Genomic DNA, 16,739 nt, shown 5'->3' with positions numbered 1-16,739 from the left:
TTAAGAAAGGCTGCACTAGAGGAATGGACTAGAGTACTATGGGCTGGGCTTTTCTGATATGTGGGACAGGAGTACAGAGTGCATTCCAATCCAGGGTGGAGGTGAGGGAGGGGGCAGGAGAGGGGGAAGCAGAGAGGGATAGGCACAGTACAGAGGAGTGTCACGGCCTGTTTTGGTTCAGGCAGTTAGACAGGTTTTGCTGTGGAGCCAGCGGGGGCCCTGACTGACCTGGCAGCGGGGGCAGTTTGTCCTCTCTGGCCAGTGGCTGGTCGCTGATGGCTTGGACTAGGGCCTCCTGGGACCCTTTAACAGGAGTCGACATCACCCCGGGCTTGGAAATCCTCTCCTCATCTCGACTTCTGTGGCTAGAAAAAGAAACAGTTCATTATTTCCTTTGTAGGCCTACACTGTGAGATGAAGAATGGTAGCAATTGTGAAGAGAGAATAGAAAGGTGGATGGATGAACCCTGAGTCTAATTAAAATAGATAAAGTATAGGAGACAAACCAATGTAGTAGGAGAGGGGCTCTGTTCTATAGAACTAATAACAGAGCTTACTACACAGGCTGCGTGGAGAACAAGACTAAGGTCCTGTTGTTTTAGCCCTGGGACGTAGCTACAGTGATGGAGTGTGTGTGTAGTTATGAGAGCGCCATGTTATTGACATCACAGCATGGAATGAATGATAAGGCATTAGGAACAGTAAAGAATGGCCAAAAAACAATAAGCAGTTAAAAGGAGGATGGCTGTCTTCGTCTCAAACTATTTGAACTACATGTTTATGGGGTCAGACCTATTCTCTGCTGGCCTCGGTTTCACCTCTGCATTGGCTGCATCAGCAGCAGCGCAGACTCCAGGTGCCTTTAGCTGTGTGGTCTAGAGACTCTCCTCTCAACCCTACAGTATCACTGACAACCACACAGAGACCAGAAACACTAATCAGAGTCATACCGAAGCTGACATTTTTCTAAAATGTTTTCATTGAGAGCTGTGTACATTACAAATGATTCATTCCATTTCCCTTCTCAACCTTCTAACCAAACCACAGCAGCAGTACTGTATACCTGCCAGAGCCAGTGCCAGCTCCAGCTCACGGCAGCCAGGCACTGAGTGTTCAGATCAGATGCTGTACTTTGTGAGGGGGAGAAAACAAGGGAGGAGGAACGCTCTCTGCTCCGTCTCTGCAGCCCCAACAGCTCTGCAGCTCTATTTGGCTGCTTCTTAGAACAATGGGCGAATTCCAGCCTGGTCACATGACCCTGGAGCTGGCACAGCACTCCAGCCAGCGTCCAGCAGCTTTTTACATGGGAGGAATGTAGCGGTAGGCTACATTACAGCCTGACTGTGCCACCATCTTACACCCAACACTCACTCACTCCCTCACACAGGACTGTCACAGGATAACAAACACTCACTTCCCAAAGACAAAATCAGACTCAAACAACAGCAAAACCAAAACCTGTTAGCTTGAAAAGTGAAATGGTGACAATTGCCTTTCCTAATTCCTAATTTCCTGTCTTTGTGAGAATAAATGAAAACACTCCATCAAACGTCTCCCATTACAATTATTCAACAGTGGAATTCCTGGTAATGCTTTTATATTTCAGAGTGCATTGGGGACTGTAGAGATAAAGAGATATTAAAAAGGGCTGCAGTACATGCAGGGCAGCCTGCGTTGCAAGGGATGAATTTCAACAAAGCTATAATCGCCTGTCTATCTGTCTATTTGTCCGTCCGTCAGTCAGTCAGAGAGGGCCTGTTGGCCTGTCCTGGCAGCGGCCCCTGTCCCTGTCCTAAATCTCCCGTGCCCTCCCTGCCCTGTCCTGGGCGGAATGGTGTTAAGAGGCAACACATAAACTAAACATAAATCCCTACGTACAGCTGTCCTTTCACCTAGCCTCCCTCCCTCCTTTCTCTCTCTCTGCTCTCCTTTTCTAAACACAACAGTCCACAAGGACCAAAGCACAAATCTGCAATCTGTTTCTTATTTCCTCCTGTGGCGTCAATCTAAGGTTACACTGTATAAACGGACATAGCACCACAATAATCTTGCTGTGATAAAATGTTTCGCATCATGCAAAGAGGGATGCTTTTATTTTGTAATTCCCATAGACCACTGTCAAAACAGCCATCTAAAATGGGACTTTTGCACAGCTATTTTTTATTTAGTTATTTGAGCAAGAGGCTAACTGTAACACTAGGTCACAGTTCAGACTGCTGAACATGAATTACTTCAAAACCTCAAAATTATCTGCATAGAAAACCATAATAGATGGTACTCTCACAAAGACGTATTTCACCTTTATTTATATAGGTAAGTCAATTAGTCAAGTCTTGATTACAATGACGACCTGATTGCATATTATGGAATATTTTCTCACAGGGACAAGAGAAAAACCTATTGAACTATAGAGAAAACCTCAATTATGTGAACCATCTGGTACTGGGGCAAATCTCTGTGGGAAGTGTGTCAAATTCCTGCCTGGCCTCCTGCATAGCTAATACATACTGTGATGACTCCTGCATGCATACTGGTCTGGTTATAGCCAATCCCTGTCCATGCCATTTACCAAAATTCTAGTCCCTCTTGCCTGACATTCATAAAGCGCGAACCATGTATGGCGGAGAACTAGACTACCAAAATTCAAACAAAGTGCTCAAGGCTCATCAATACAAAGCACAAGGTTCAGGAATACAACATTTAATATGTTACTCATTGTGTATGGACACAAAGACATAAAACACCATTTCAATATCCCAAACCTAAAGGCTAACTGTGGAAAAAAACAAGACAGAAAGACAGAGGGAGATCAATAGTACTAAACTAAGTACTAGCCTAAACTCTAGGATGGTCTCAACAACTACTGGCAGGGTGTTTTTGTGACATTGTGACACTTACAGTGGGAGTATTCTGTGTAAGAATGTCCCTGTGTTCCTGCATTGAGACAAGAATTGTTATTCCACAGTGTTGTTGACAGTTACATTGGGGCTGATTTACGGCAGTTGGTTACTGGAGTGGCTTGGTGACAAACAGGCAGCTGTAAATCACTAACAATTGGTCCCTCCAGATATCTAGTATCTATCTAGCCAGGCATTCATTCCAGCCTCTGATGACGAACTGACTAATACCATTACACAATTTTCTCCACTGCCTCCAGTGGAAATTACGTTTTCCATGGAGTTGTTGATTGCCATTCATCTGATTCCATATGGGCTGACAGGGCTTGGGGTTTAGACCCAGAGCAGAGAGGAGAGACCAGTGCCGCCACGAAGTACCAACCAACCGGCTGTCAGTTTTTCCATTTCAGATCAATGGTACAGCTGCTTATCTGCATTAATACCATCATATCAGGATGTCTACAACACACTACAGTACAGCAGCACTGAGGAGGGAGCTAAAGACAAGGTACAAACACAGAGTGCTCAGCAACTACAGGGGGCTATGGGATGCTAAATCTATGTGAAATCTGTCAGATAAATAGGACTGTTCACTGTGATTCAAAAATAATAGACAGATCCAATGCTTGCAGAATCTCAAATGAATAGGGCATTTTCAGGTATCTGACCTTCCATACATGTGCTCTGCAGCATCAATAGCCACACCAGGAGAGGGCATAGAGGAAATGGTAGAGTTTGGAAGCAGAACACTTGACTTGAGTTGTGTTGTGTTTCGTTTTGAATCCAGGGCTTTCTTTCTACAGAGCCTCTCCTCCAGGGCTCAGAGCCTTCTGCCAGAGAGCGAGACACGAGCTCCATCTGGGCAATCCATCCCCATCCTGGTTAATTGCTGTGATACGGCAGGCAGGCCGTGTGATCAGAACCCAGCAGCAGCCTTTCCTTCCACAGCTCTATCCCTCCCTCCAGCCCCTCTGGCATCAACACACTACATACAGTCAGCCCGGCTAACAGTGCCAAGCTCCCTGTCCAATCTGAGAGGAACTGTCAAGCCTCGCTCTGTCAAGGCACCTCATCTACTGGTCTACTTCTCTGTCTAGCGACTATCTACACAGGCAGCTATGCAGGCAGCTATGCAGGCAAGCCAGTCACCACTACTACATGTCTGTCAAAGCCGGTTACTGCATCTCTCCACTGCTTTCCACGCAAACTTACTTTAGCCTCCAACTGAGGAGATGGGAAGAGAAAATTGTGCAACAGAGGAAAGAAACACAAAACATTTAAATGACTGGTAAAATGGAAGAAACGAGGCACGTTAATATTTAGACAGATTATCAAATATAGTTATCACTGTACTGACTGATGCTCTGGCCCATTTCAAGCTGGTGGTGGGGGTTTCCTTTAGGTTGTGATGAGTTATTATGGACACTGTATATAGGGAGACTATATGGTGAGCTATAGGGAGGGGTGCAGGGGATGGGACATCTATGTGGAAAAGCGTCAATATCCTCTCCTCTGGCTCTCTGTGACCTCTGACCCCTACAGCAGGTCATTATGGGACTGCTGGGCTTATAGAGGCACATCGTTCTGTTCTATTCATCCTGTGTCTTCACTATCTATTGATTTATACACAGCCCTCTAGAAGTGCTGGTGATTAACACTAACTAACCACTTATGGGTTTTAACATGATGTATGATGAGGCTTGAGTTGCAGCGCTGTGGGTGACTGCGTGATATGTATGACAGCTGTGTGTCCCATGACGATTGTGTAATGTGTGTGTGTGTGTTTTCCTTACCTGCCATTGCTGATCTGCCGTGGTGAGTGTCGGCAGGGGTCTGAGGGCTCAGAACGGGTAGGGGAGCGGGATCGACTGCCCCGTGCTCGATCATGGGATCGAGTGGAATGGTCTGATGTCAGTGAATGAATTTCTGAAATGTCTGTTAGAACAAAGTGGTGTTTAATATGACGATTGAACCATGACAAGTAAACTTCAAAGAAATGAGAAATCAGTAGAAAAAATATTAAGTAGTAAGCTTTCCTTTTCAAATACCTCTGGAAAATTGCACCCTCACAATATCATGCCATATTGTGAGCTAAACAAAATGTTGTTAATCAATATGAGGTTGTTAAACATGAGATTGGATGATGCTACCCTCCTATAGAGAACGCACAGAGCTCTATCTCACCGTCTCGGTCTGAGTTGTTGCCAGAGGGAATGCTGTCGTCCATATCAGGGATGTTGAGCAACGTGGCTCTATCATCTTTCTGCACCACCATCTTTAACTTGCCCTTTGACCTCTCGATCAGCTTCTTAGCATCTATTAACGACAGGTTCTCTGTCACTGTGCCGTTAATCTGGGAGAAAAAGAGGAGAGGATGTTTAAGGAAGGATTCATTCTGATCATTGTACAGTTTAACTTTGGACTCATGCTATAGCACACATACACCAAAGGCATACCTGACCATGAAGTAAAATATCTATAATGACATTTAAAAATGTATGATATGCTTTAGCAAATGTTTCACATGCACAGTGCTTTCCGTATGGTCACTTGCAGTGAGAGATTGAACATACCATCATATAATATTGCATAAAAATGAAATCACCACTCCTTGTTAAAATGTTTATATGGGAAGGCTAAAGTCCCACAACAACATGTTATCCCTCTTCCTTGTACACTCTTTCATAGTTACTACACTTGTAAGACATGAGTTCTATACAAGGACTCTCTTTTGAACATAGTGAAGTAGACCAAACAGTCAGAATCCAGGGTGTACATTCTTGTGACGAGGTACATCTTTCCCATCAGCGACTGACTGGTCAGGAACAAAAGAGAGTGATGGAATGCATGGAATGCCTGGCCCTGCTTGGGGACTGAGAGGCGTACTAATGAATTTGAACTCGCACATATAAACAGATCAATCAGTGGAATGGCTAGATGTCAAAGTGAAACGTTGTGTTGATTAAGTTAGTGTAAAGGTAGTGCATTGTATATCCCTCCCCTCTCAAACTCTTTGTGAGGCCCTGGCAACCTTCCAATATATACACTAGCTTACTAGTGTATGCATGCCCAAAATATTGCCTCATGTGAAGTGGTATGCTTAGTATATTTCTGCTCTGTATCGCAGTTCAGTCCCTGTTTCTTTAAGTGCCCGTCCCAGGATTTGAACCGGCGACCTTCCCACTCCAGGTCATCGTCTATAACGACTAGCCCCATCATGTCTCTGGTTCTCACCTTCAGCACCACGTCTCCCTCCTGGATGTTTCCGTCCCGTGCTGCCAGGCTCTCTGGGGAGATGTCCTTCACAAAGATGTGGCTGGCCAAACGCAGACCATACTCTGCTTTGAACAACAACAAAACGATATTAGCAGAGCACTGTGCAATACCACACCTTAAAAAACAGTAGGGTCATTAAGATGGATATAAAGATAACAATTTGCTGCTAGTACTTGATGTGTCATATTAAAACAGTATGAGAGAGTGAGTGAGTGGGCAGTGAGTGAGGAGGAGACCATGTTTCATGGCAGCCATTAAAGTTCATCTCCCTCTCACAGAGGGGTGTCATGACCAAAGAGGACATACAGGATAGCTGGAGATCTTATCTCATTGGCTGAGGAGACAGCTCAGTGTCTGCGGACGGGTCATTCTCTTGTTAATAATGGCCACTATATATTCACAAGACTTTGCCTGAGCACCAATCAATCACCAGCGTTGTCAGGGAGGGTAGTGAGGGAGTGGAGGAGCTGACATTGACTTTGTGCTCATCTGAGTGAGTGTCACGACTTCCGCCGAGGCTGCCTCCCCTCCCTGTTTGGGCAGGTTTCGGCGTTCGGCGTCACCGGCTTACTAGTTACTGCCGATCCATTTATCATCACTCCATTTCTCTTGTCTTCAAATCACACACACCTGGTCCTTATTCCCTCATTAGTCATGGTATAAGTGTTCCCTCTGCTTCCTTGTCTGTGTGGGTGATTGTTTATTGTGGAGGTTAGTTAGTGAAGCTCGGTGGAGCTCGTGTATTTTGTATCGACGGGAGTATTTTTCCCGTGTGCCTTGTATTTTCCAGTGCGCCTGTTTTGTGCCCTGGAGTGTGTTTGACGCATTTCTGCGTAAACCTGTATTTTGCGGATTAAAGCCTGTTATTCTGTGATGAGGTGGTGATGAAGGAGTCAGGCGCAGGAGGGTAAATCACAGAATAACAGGCTGCCATGATATTACTGATTGACTGACTGACTGACTGACTGGAGGGTAAATTAGGTCAAACTGACAATACAAAAAGAAAGAAAACCGCAAAATGCAATCACTCATGCTGAAGACCTAAGCTGGACATTGCGGTGCCCACCTTCATTCTTGCGGGACTTGACAAGGGTGACTTTGGCGGGGCGGGACGGTGTGGAGGAGCCTTGGGATCGGCCGGAGCGGGGCGAGATGCTCCTCTCTCGCGATGCACTGTGTTCCCGCCGGCTGCTGTTGCTGCGTTCACGCTCGCGCTCGTTCGTCCGCCTGCTGGCCGTGCCGCCACTCGCCGCTCCGTAGGCGCTGGTGGGCCCGCTGCGGCCGCTGTACTGCTCGCAACCATCGTCTTCATCAGTGTCCTCTTCCTCGTGTTCGGACATAGTCTCTCTGTCCCCCGGGCGAGACACCGGGATCTGAACCTTCCGTTTCCTTCGGATCGTCTGTGGGGGGGAAAGAAAGGGACATGATGTCATTCTCAACCACCTCAAATTACCTCTTATCAACTCAATTAGGTTAGAAACGTGTCTAAATCCCTAGGGTGGCATTCATAGAAGAGGAATGTACTTGCTGAGGAAGGTGGACCAAAACAATAAGATTAGCCTGTTGTCCATTCCCCTGAGGAATACAACTCACTATTTTTGCATTCTTTCCACTCTTCCGAAGCTGCTGCACAGCGTAAGCATGCTCTACGTTGTCCATGGACACTGCGTTGACCATTACCACGCGGTCATTTTCCCTGGAAGGAGAAGAGAAACAAGGAGGTTCAATCACGGTCAGGATCTACATTGACCACACCCAAATCAACACCACAGCGGTAACATATAGGGCTGGTTACCCAGACCCAGATTAAGCCTAGTCCTGAACTAAAAATCATGCTCACAGAAAATCTCCATTGAAAGTGTTTTCTGCACTTACGATAAGAGCCCTTCTGCTGGGCCTCCCTTCAGGACGTCAGAGATGACGATGGAGGTCTCACCACTCTGGAAGTGAGGGTTGTCCCGGCCCCCTGAGATGGCTATGCCGAACCCAAACCCTGGGGCCTGCACACATCACGCACACAGACACAACAGAAGTTGGAGACATGAGGTCTGGGACAACAGTGCATGTATGCACTTGAACATAATACTGTACACAGTAGAAGAATACATAGGGCATACTTCCTCAGTTCAGTTAGTATAGCAGATTTGATACATAGAAAAAAAACAGCTACTCTAAACTCTAGTCATTTTATTTAAGCACAATCAAAAGCTATAAACCATCCCTTCATTTAGCCTTGCTATAGCACTAGTGTGTGTTATGTCCATGGTTGTCTCCAGAGAGAGAGAGAGAGAGAGAGAGAGAGAGAGAGAGAGAGAGAGAGAGAGAGAGAGAGAGAGAGAGAGAGAGAGAGAGAGAGAGGAGTTGTGTCTGGCACAGTGATCTGATCTGCTCTCAGGTCTCTCTCCTCTCTAGTCAGTCTGTCACCTCTAACTGAAGCCTCTATTATCACAGCCAGCCTGACTCTGTCCTGACTCCTGATAGATGGCCAGGCCAGGACGCCACACAGACACTTATAATAACCCTGGTGGTGATCAGCTCGCTGACACAACCACACATTGACTGCATGCCTCTAGCCTGGTCCCAGATCTGTTAGTGTCGTGTAGCCAACTCCTATGGTCGTTATGTTATTAAACATGGCACCCCTCCAGACAGCCATGAGATGATCCTAGTTAACAATGTCTACACATCACCTGAGGTTTCACTAGTCTACTCCTGTGAGCGTATGTCATTGAAAGGTGTAAACACACACAACTTAATTACATGCTTACTACAGTGCAATTATGGGGTTAACTAAGTGGTAGGTCTATACCAGTGTAAGTGGGATAATAATAATATGGTGTTGTTAAGGGAGTTGTCTTCACCACTGTTGTGATTCTACTCTTGTTACAGTATAGTTGTTTTGCTTTCCAATGCTCTAGTGTAGGGGTTCTTCAACTACTTCAGTCTGAGACCCAAATGAGAAATTCTGTGTTTTCCTGGGATCCAAATTTCAGAAAACATGCCCCCTCACGGGCAAAACATTTTAGTGGCCTCCTCCTTTGACCACGGAGAGAATTTTTAAAGTTAATTTCATGCAATTCTACACATTTTGCCATGGGGCGAGAGTAAATTTAGCAATTTCATAACAAATTTCATGCAATTCTACACATTTTGTCATGACTTATGTCATGTTAATATGATATCTGAGTGGGAGTGACTAACAAAATCAATGTGGGCCCCCGGAGTTCAGGGCTCCTGGGCACGTTTCCTGCGTGCCCGGTCGGTATTCGGCCATGATTACTACAAGTTTAAATAACTTACCAATCTAAAAATTGTTAGCTGACATGGCTAATTGAATGACTGTCAGTGACTGTGAAGTTGACCCAGCAATAGGATTCTAACAGTGTGGAGGAAACAGCAGATAGAGACTTATCTTGCCCAGAGTGAAGCTTTTTATTTGCAGGTGTAGAAAATAGACAGTGAAAACTGTACAGACATTTACCCCCCAAAGGTAAACTGGTTGTTGATCAAAGAGAAGAAAAACCCAGGCTTCAAATATGCCTGTAACCGGCAGCATGCCGACCTGTTCCCTGTCCTTTCTCTTAAACAATGACAATAAAGGGTTCTTATACCCCTACCCATAACGCATTTGACCAATGAAAACAAGGCATTTCACACACTGATCAATTAACATTCAAAAGACTTGAATTACAATCTAAACGTTTTCAGATCATAAACATACTTGAATATATACCAGCACACATCTCAATAACTGTGCTAAACCATGCTTAATGAATAACTATAATTTGGGGATATGAACATGTACATCCCCCCCAGGATAAGCTATTAGAGCACTACCCGTACCATTCATTAACTATGCACTCGAACGCACCCCACTTGCCTGTCAATTCTCTGAACAGGAAATGAACAGAACCCTCTTAAATAAACGAGGAAATACAAGGTAATCATACACATTTCTGACGATCTACCTTCACGTTTTAATGAATCATCGTCAGTGTCTGGTTATTCATAATTTCTTTAGATCAAGTGATGGAGGACATGGGATGATCATCACAGTGACTGACATAACAAGAGAAAAACTGCTGATGCACAACCAAATGTTTTAATTGCACCTTGTGTATTCTACTATTCTAATTCTCAACAGTAATAAAATCACAGTATCGAATCGCAATACATATAGAATCGTGAGAATCGCAATACATTTTGTATCAGTACCAAAGTATCGCGATAATATCGTATCGTGAGGTCACTGGCAATTTCCAGCCCTAGGTCCTAACATAGACCAGTTAATGTGTAGTCTACATAACATACAGTATTCCCTGTGATCCTGGAGCGCCACGGGGCTGGCTGCCAACAGGAAGAGAAGAGAAACACACAGGAAGAGGACGCTACATAGCGCGCTCTTCCTCACCACAGCTTCCTGACATCTGTATGCTGGGCCCATTGTGTGCTCCATCAGTACGCTTCCTGATCCTGCAGCTGGCCTTCCCGGCACTGAGAGAGAGGGATGATGATGATGGAGGGATGGAGAGAGGGCTACAGAGGAATAAGGAGAGAGAGATAGTAACGGAGAGAGGTAAACACTTACCCTGTGAAGGGTCACTGTGTGCTGTTCCCATATTACAGTTTCCTCCATCGCTGCGCTCTAAGACAGGGAGAGGGAGAGAAGTGTCACTATCAGCATTAGGGTAATGAGGGTAAGCGGTTAACACTGTGATAATGAGCATTTTGAACCAGGGTAAAAGTCCACGGGAGGTCATGTATGTGTCGACAGGGTAAAAAACGATATTCAAAGGAAAGCATTTTCTTCTAAAGGCTGAGAGAGAGATTTAACTTGTGGTAGACCTCGGAGTGTCTCTGGGTGGCTGGATACTCAGTCATGGTTTTAAAAGCCTATCATGTGCTCTCTCCGTTTGCAGAGCACTTGTGATGGTCTGGGTTTCATGCTGAGGAGAGGAGGCTGCCTGGAGGGCACAGCTCTTTACTGGGTACCCAGCGGACTGACAGAGAGAGGAGAGAGCGATAGCCTGAGGACCATTATACCCCAAACACTGACTGACTGCACATCAGACCACTGGGATTTCACCACTGCAGTGTTACTGAACACACACATACACACAGCAGCTTCGCCACTGTTGGTTCCCACATGTCCGTGTTACTGCATGCATCACTGGCGATGAGACAGACCCCGAAATTGCTCTCTTGCACTTTTGTGAGTACCAATGTGAAGTGTAATCTGCAAACATTATAAACGCGTGTTGCACATGAGTAGGCAGCCTGCACAGATTAAATCTGGTTTACAGTGCAAGTGAACATTTGTTTGCTATAAAAAGATGGACCATCTTGAGTTTGTTTCGAGGTTCATCCTAGGTGAGCAAGGTCTACCTGGACCTCAGTGCTGCCTGCCAGTGTGGATTAAGCTAACAGTAACACTTACAAAGGAAACACCAGAACCCAGACAGACAGTGGTGGTGAATTCATCCCACAAACAGGCAGCTCCCTCCCTCTCTGGGTCTAACACCGCCTCTCTGTCCGGTGTGGGTATGTGGGGGTTTTCGGGGTATGGGTCGTTTTTGTCAGGTTGTGGGAATGCTTTGAGTTGAGTTCACTTGTTTTTGTCAGGGTGTGGGCATGTACGGTATGGTAGTTCTGTCAGGGTGTGGGTATGTACGGTATGGTAGTTCTGTCAGGGTGTGGGTATGTACGGTATGGTAGTTCTGTCAGGGTGTGGGTATGTATGGTAGTTCTGTCAGGGTGTGGGTATGTAAGGTACGGTAGTTCTGTCAGGGTGTGGGTATGTATGGTAGTTCTGTCAGGGTGTGGGTATGTATGGTATGGTAGTTCTGTCAGGGTGTGGGTATGTGCAGTATGGTAGTTCTGTCAGGGTGTGGGTATGTATGGTAGTTCTGTCAGGGTGTGGGTATGTAAGGTACGGTAGTTCTGTCAGGGTGTGGGTATGTATGGTAGTTCTGTCAGGGTGTGGGTATGTATGGTATGGTAGTTCTGTCAGGGTGTGGGTATGTGCAGTATGGTAGTTCTGTCAGGGTGTGGGTATGTATGGTAGTTCTGTCAGGGTGTGGGTATGTGCAGTATGGTAGTTCTGTCAGGGTGTGGGTATGTGCAGTATGGTAGTTCTGTCAGGGTGTGGGTATGTATGGTATGGTAGTTCTGTCAGGGTGTGGGTATGTGCAGTATGGTAGTTCTGTCAGGGTGTGGGTATGTACGGTATGGTAGTTCTGTCAGGGTGTGGGTATGTACGGTATGGTAGTTCTGTCAGGGTGTGGGTATGTACGGTATGGTAGTTCTGTCAGGGTGTGGGTATGTATGGTAGTTCTGTCAGGGTGTGGGTATGTATGGTAGTTCTGTCAGGGTGTGGGTATGTAAGGTACGGTAGTTCTGTCAGGGTGTGGGTATGTACGGTATGGTAGTTCTGTCAGGGTGTGGGTATGTATGGTAGTTCTGTCAGGGTGTGGGTATGTAAGGTACGGTAGTTCTGTCAGGGTGTGGGTATGTGTTCTCTTGAACTCCCCACATCTCTGTAATGAACACACAGTTAACCCCTTGACCCTGATTTTCACGCAGCTCAATGTGGATGTTATTCGTGTCCATAATTGGCTCAGGCAGGCAGGGTTTGTGCTGCTCCTCCCTCCCACTGTCTGCCCCTGAGACTCCCACAGTCAGCCCACCATTATGTGGGGGGGCCTGACCCATTTCACCAAAGCCGCCCCCCTACCACACATTCCTGTCAAGTGTTTGTAAGGCTGGAGGTCATACATTCAGCCAACAGTACATTGCAAAGCAGACAGTGGGGGCCCAAGCCATGAGAAAAATGTCCATGCTGTGTGTGGACCATGTGACAAGGGGGCCTTGTCTAAGGATGAACACTACACTGGGGTGGTGAAGCTATAAGGGGAGAGGAAGGGAGCAAGGCTGTCACTGACATACATACTCTGTATGGCCAGTAACTGGATACACAGGATACATTAAATTAAAACTGTGGCCAGATTACATTTTAGAGATTTGTCTCTATACACACGCAAACTACTTCCAGCAGAGTATCAACGTACAGCATTAACAATAAATGCCTGATCTCTCTCTAAATACGGGAGCCTGAGACAATGAAGAAGGCTTATAATTCACTGCCTCTCCCTGCACTTACCCTAACCATCCCCCCTCACACACACCCTTCCAGCTGTGGGCCCAGATGTTAGAAGACAGTACAGACAGACACACACGCTGAAGAATTTCCTTCAACGTCCATTGTTTCCTCCCTCTTCCCCTCCTGTGGTTTTTCCTTTCGCTGGTGTGATGACTCAGAGAAAGGCCTTAGTAGTGAGACGTGTCTGACTGGGAAGGGCCTTATCGTGTCGGTAGGGTGTGACTGGCAGTACCGGTCATGAGGGCGCAGGACTTAACGGTTATCGGTAGGCCTCTGGGTCAGAGAAGGGTGGTTAGTGAGTCAGGAGGAGAGATATAAATTAGGAGAGAGAGAAGAGCTCTTGATCACTGAGGACTGTTTACTCCAGTACGCCTAAACTCTGCTCTCGTCTTCTTCTCTGATGGGATGATCTTTTTAAAGATTCACAACAATCTGGAGCAGCGATTAAACAGCTTGATGTGAAGTGTGAGTAGTGTAGAACAGGGTCTGGTACAGTGAAAACACTGCAGAAATCAGGTCCTAATCTGATGACGTTATGCATGGCTGGTACAGCCATAAAAAGACATGTACTACTGCTGGGAACAATCCTGAAGAGGCCATCTGCAAGGACACTATTTAAAAGAACAGTGAAACTTGTTGCTATGATACGCATTAGTACTACACATCGAATACCGAGAGCAATACCACCGAACACTATCATTCCTGTTGAAAATAAATGCAGATGGACAAATCCCTGACTGGGACCTTTTCTCCCCTCCTAGACACCCATGAACAGTAGGAGAACACTGGGAATGAATATTGTTTCAGCCAGGTCAGCACAGCCTTGCATTCACCCATTTGACTCACGTAGCAAATGCTAACAATACTATCTGATGGAAACTGTTACAGGAATATTAAGCCTTGTAGCATAGGGCCAAAGCAAATTACTTCAGTCAAATCTAGCTAAACAACGTCTAATGTTCCAGAACAAAAATATGACAGGAACAAAGCACCCCAAAATTGTGATTATCTAATCACAAAGTCCCAGTAGAGTTACATAAAACAATGTGTGTCTTGATCTTGGAGGGGGATGTTTGGTATCTTTATACCATGATTCACATTTAGTCAGGCTTGAGCCGTGGCCAGAGAGGCCCTGTTGAGAAACAAAGGGTAGGCAGGCGTGGACAGCCCAGTGGACAGCCTGGGCCTTGATCTGTGGTTAAATGGGCTCTTTGTGTTACTGAGCCCTCCAAGACAGCCGCCTCAGCTCCTCTCCTCTCCGGCCTGCTTCAAAGACTATACACAACACAGTACTGGCAATACTACTGACAGCCCAGAAATAACCTGTAGCAGACAGCTTTCAGTAGGAGGACTGGGGCTCTTTCATGCTCTGTGTTGTAGTGTTTAGGTATATAGCAAGCTCCCTCGTCCTGATTCTCTGTCTAGCGATGGTGCTCTGATTGTGTGTGTGTGTGTGTGATTAGCAGTTGAGAGCGTTAGCTGTGGATGAGAGGGTTAGAGCTACCTCACTCATTAAATGATGACTGTGCTCCAGTGCTCCCTCCTCATTACTCCCCATGCTGGAAGGAAGACAAGCTGCTATAAATAACTCCTGTTATCCATGATGATTACAGTTGTAGTTTTCACTCAGAGAATCTGGAATCATGCAGGATAATCAGTGAGACAGAGGCGTGAGGAAGCTGAGGACAGGTCACCTCATTAGAAATAGAATTATAGAACATTGACTTTAACTGGGATGCCCGTTCTAGTAATTATATTTATATGGTCACTTCCTCCTTCCTCTGTAAATACAACAACCAGACAGAGAAGTGGGGAACTAACAGTTCGAGCTAGTAGCTAGCTTCCTCTCACTTTCAGAAATACTATACATTTTTTAATTTATTTCAAAGGGACAGGCAATAATCAACAACTCAGACAATACCGAGGTATAATAGTGGCAGATTTAGCTAGACAGCTAACATGCAAGCATATGTGGGAAATTCACAAACTGTAGCCTAACAACTCCTGGCCATTTTTGAGTCTCAGGTGTCTAACTAGAGTAAGAGAAACCAAAAGTCATGAGACCAGGTGATGAGGTTAGGTCAGGTATGAGTGATCTCATGAGCAAACAGGAAACACAGGGAGAGAGGGAGAAGTTTCTGTTCTGTGTGTTCCTTGATTACGAGTTACAGTCCACTATTAGTCATCATCCCTTTATAGAATCCAAAACATGGGAGTGTCACTGCCAACATAGTGCCCTTGTACTGTCAACAGCTGCTTTGGTGGGTTTGGTCAGGTTTTTGTAACATCCTTGCTATAGCTAGTAGTCTTCATACTCTCCTTCAGTTGTCCCCATAGGATAACCCTTTGAAAAAACATTTTTGGTTCAAAGTACAACCCTTTTGGGTTCCATGTAAAAACCCTTTCAAAAGGGTTCTACCTGGAAACAGAAAGGGTTCACCCTGGAACCAAAAAGGGTTCTCCTGTTGGGACAGCCGAAGAACCCTTTTGGAAACTTTTTTTCTAAGAGTGTATAGTACATACACTACCGGTCAGGTAGTTTTAGAACACCTACTCATTCAAGGGTTTGCTTTATTATTACTATTTTGTACATTGTAGAATAATAATGAATAAAACAATGGAATAATGTAGTAACCAAAAAAGTGTTAACAAATCAAAATATATTTGAGATTTGAGATTCTTCAAATAGCCACCCTTTGCCTTGATGACAGCTTTGCACACTCTTGGCATTCTCTCAGCCTGCTTCACCTGGTATGCTTTTCCAACAGTCTTGAAGGAGTTCCCACATATGCTGAGCACTTGTTGGCTGCTTTTCCTTCACTCTGCCGTCCGACTCATCCCAAACCATCTCATTTTGGTTGAGGTCGGGGGATTGTGGAGGCCAGGTCATCTGATGCAGCACTCCATCACTCTCCTTCTTGGTAAAATAGCCCTTACACAGCCTGGAGGTGGGTTGGGTCATTGTCCTGTTGAAAAACAAATGATAGTCCCACTAAGCCCAAACCAGATGAGATGTGTATCGCTGCAGAATTCTGTGGTAGCCATGTTGGTTAAGTGTGCCTTGAATTCTAAATAAATCACAGACAGTGTCACCAGCAAAGCACCCCCACACCATAACACCTCCTACACCATGCTTTACGGTGGGAAATACATATGCAGAGATCATCCGTTCACCCACACCGCGTCTCACAAAGATACGGCGGTTGGAACCAAAAATCTCAAATTTGGACTCCAAAACAAAAGGACACATTTCCACCAGTCTAATGTCCTTTGCTCGTGTTTCTTGGCCCAAGCAAGTTTCTTCTTCTTATGGTGTCCTTTAGTAGTGGTTTCTTTGCAGCAATTCGACCATGAAGGCCTGATTCACAAAGTCTCCTCTGAGCAGTTGATGTTGAGATGTGTCCGTA

The 16,739-nt window shown here is 45.5% G+C and overlaps 1 protein-coding gene across 1 annotated transcript in view; it reads right to left on the bottom strand.

The window, feature by feature from the left end:
• The window catches only part of LOC311111634 (tight junction protein 1-like), an 81,771-nt gene that overhangs the window by 27,143 nt on the left and 37,889 nt on the right, over positions 1–16,739 (bottom strand). Inside the window, exons 2-9 of the mRNA XM_084154408.1 lie at positions 10,762–10,818; positions 8,049–8,173; positions 7,767–7,869; positions 7,240–7,573; positions 6,132–6,238; positions 5,082–5,250; positions 4,691–4,832; positions 229–365 (exon numbers count right to left, since the gene is read on the bottom strand). Coding sequence (XP_084010534.1) covers positions 229–365; positions 4,691–4,832; positions 5,082–5,250; positions 6,132–6,238; positions 7,240–7,573; positions 7,767–7,869; positions 8,049–8,173; positions 10,762–10,818 — 1,174 coding nt within the window. The remainder of the gene's footprint in view (positions 1–228; positions 366–4,690; positions 4,833–5,081; positions 5,251–6,131; positions 6,239–7,239; positions 7,574–7,766; positions 7,870–8,048; positions 8,174–10,761; positions 10,819–16,739) is intronic.

Source organism: Coregonus lavaretus (assembly GCF_964263955.1).
Source record: "Coregonus lavaretus genome assembly, chromosome: 37".
In the NCBI taxonomy this organism is placed as follows: Eukaryota; Metazoa; Chordata; class Actinopteri; order Salmoniformes; family Salmonidae; genus Coregonus; species Coregonus lavaretus.
This window is presented reverse-complemented; position numbering and strand designations above follow the sequence as displayed.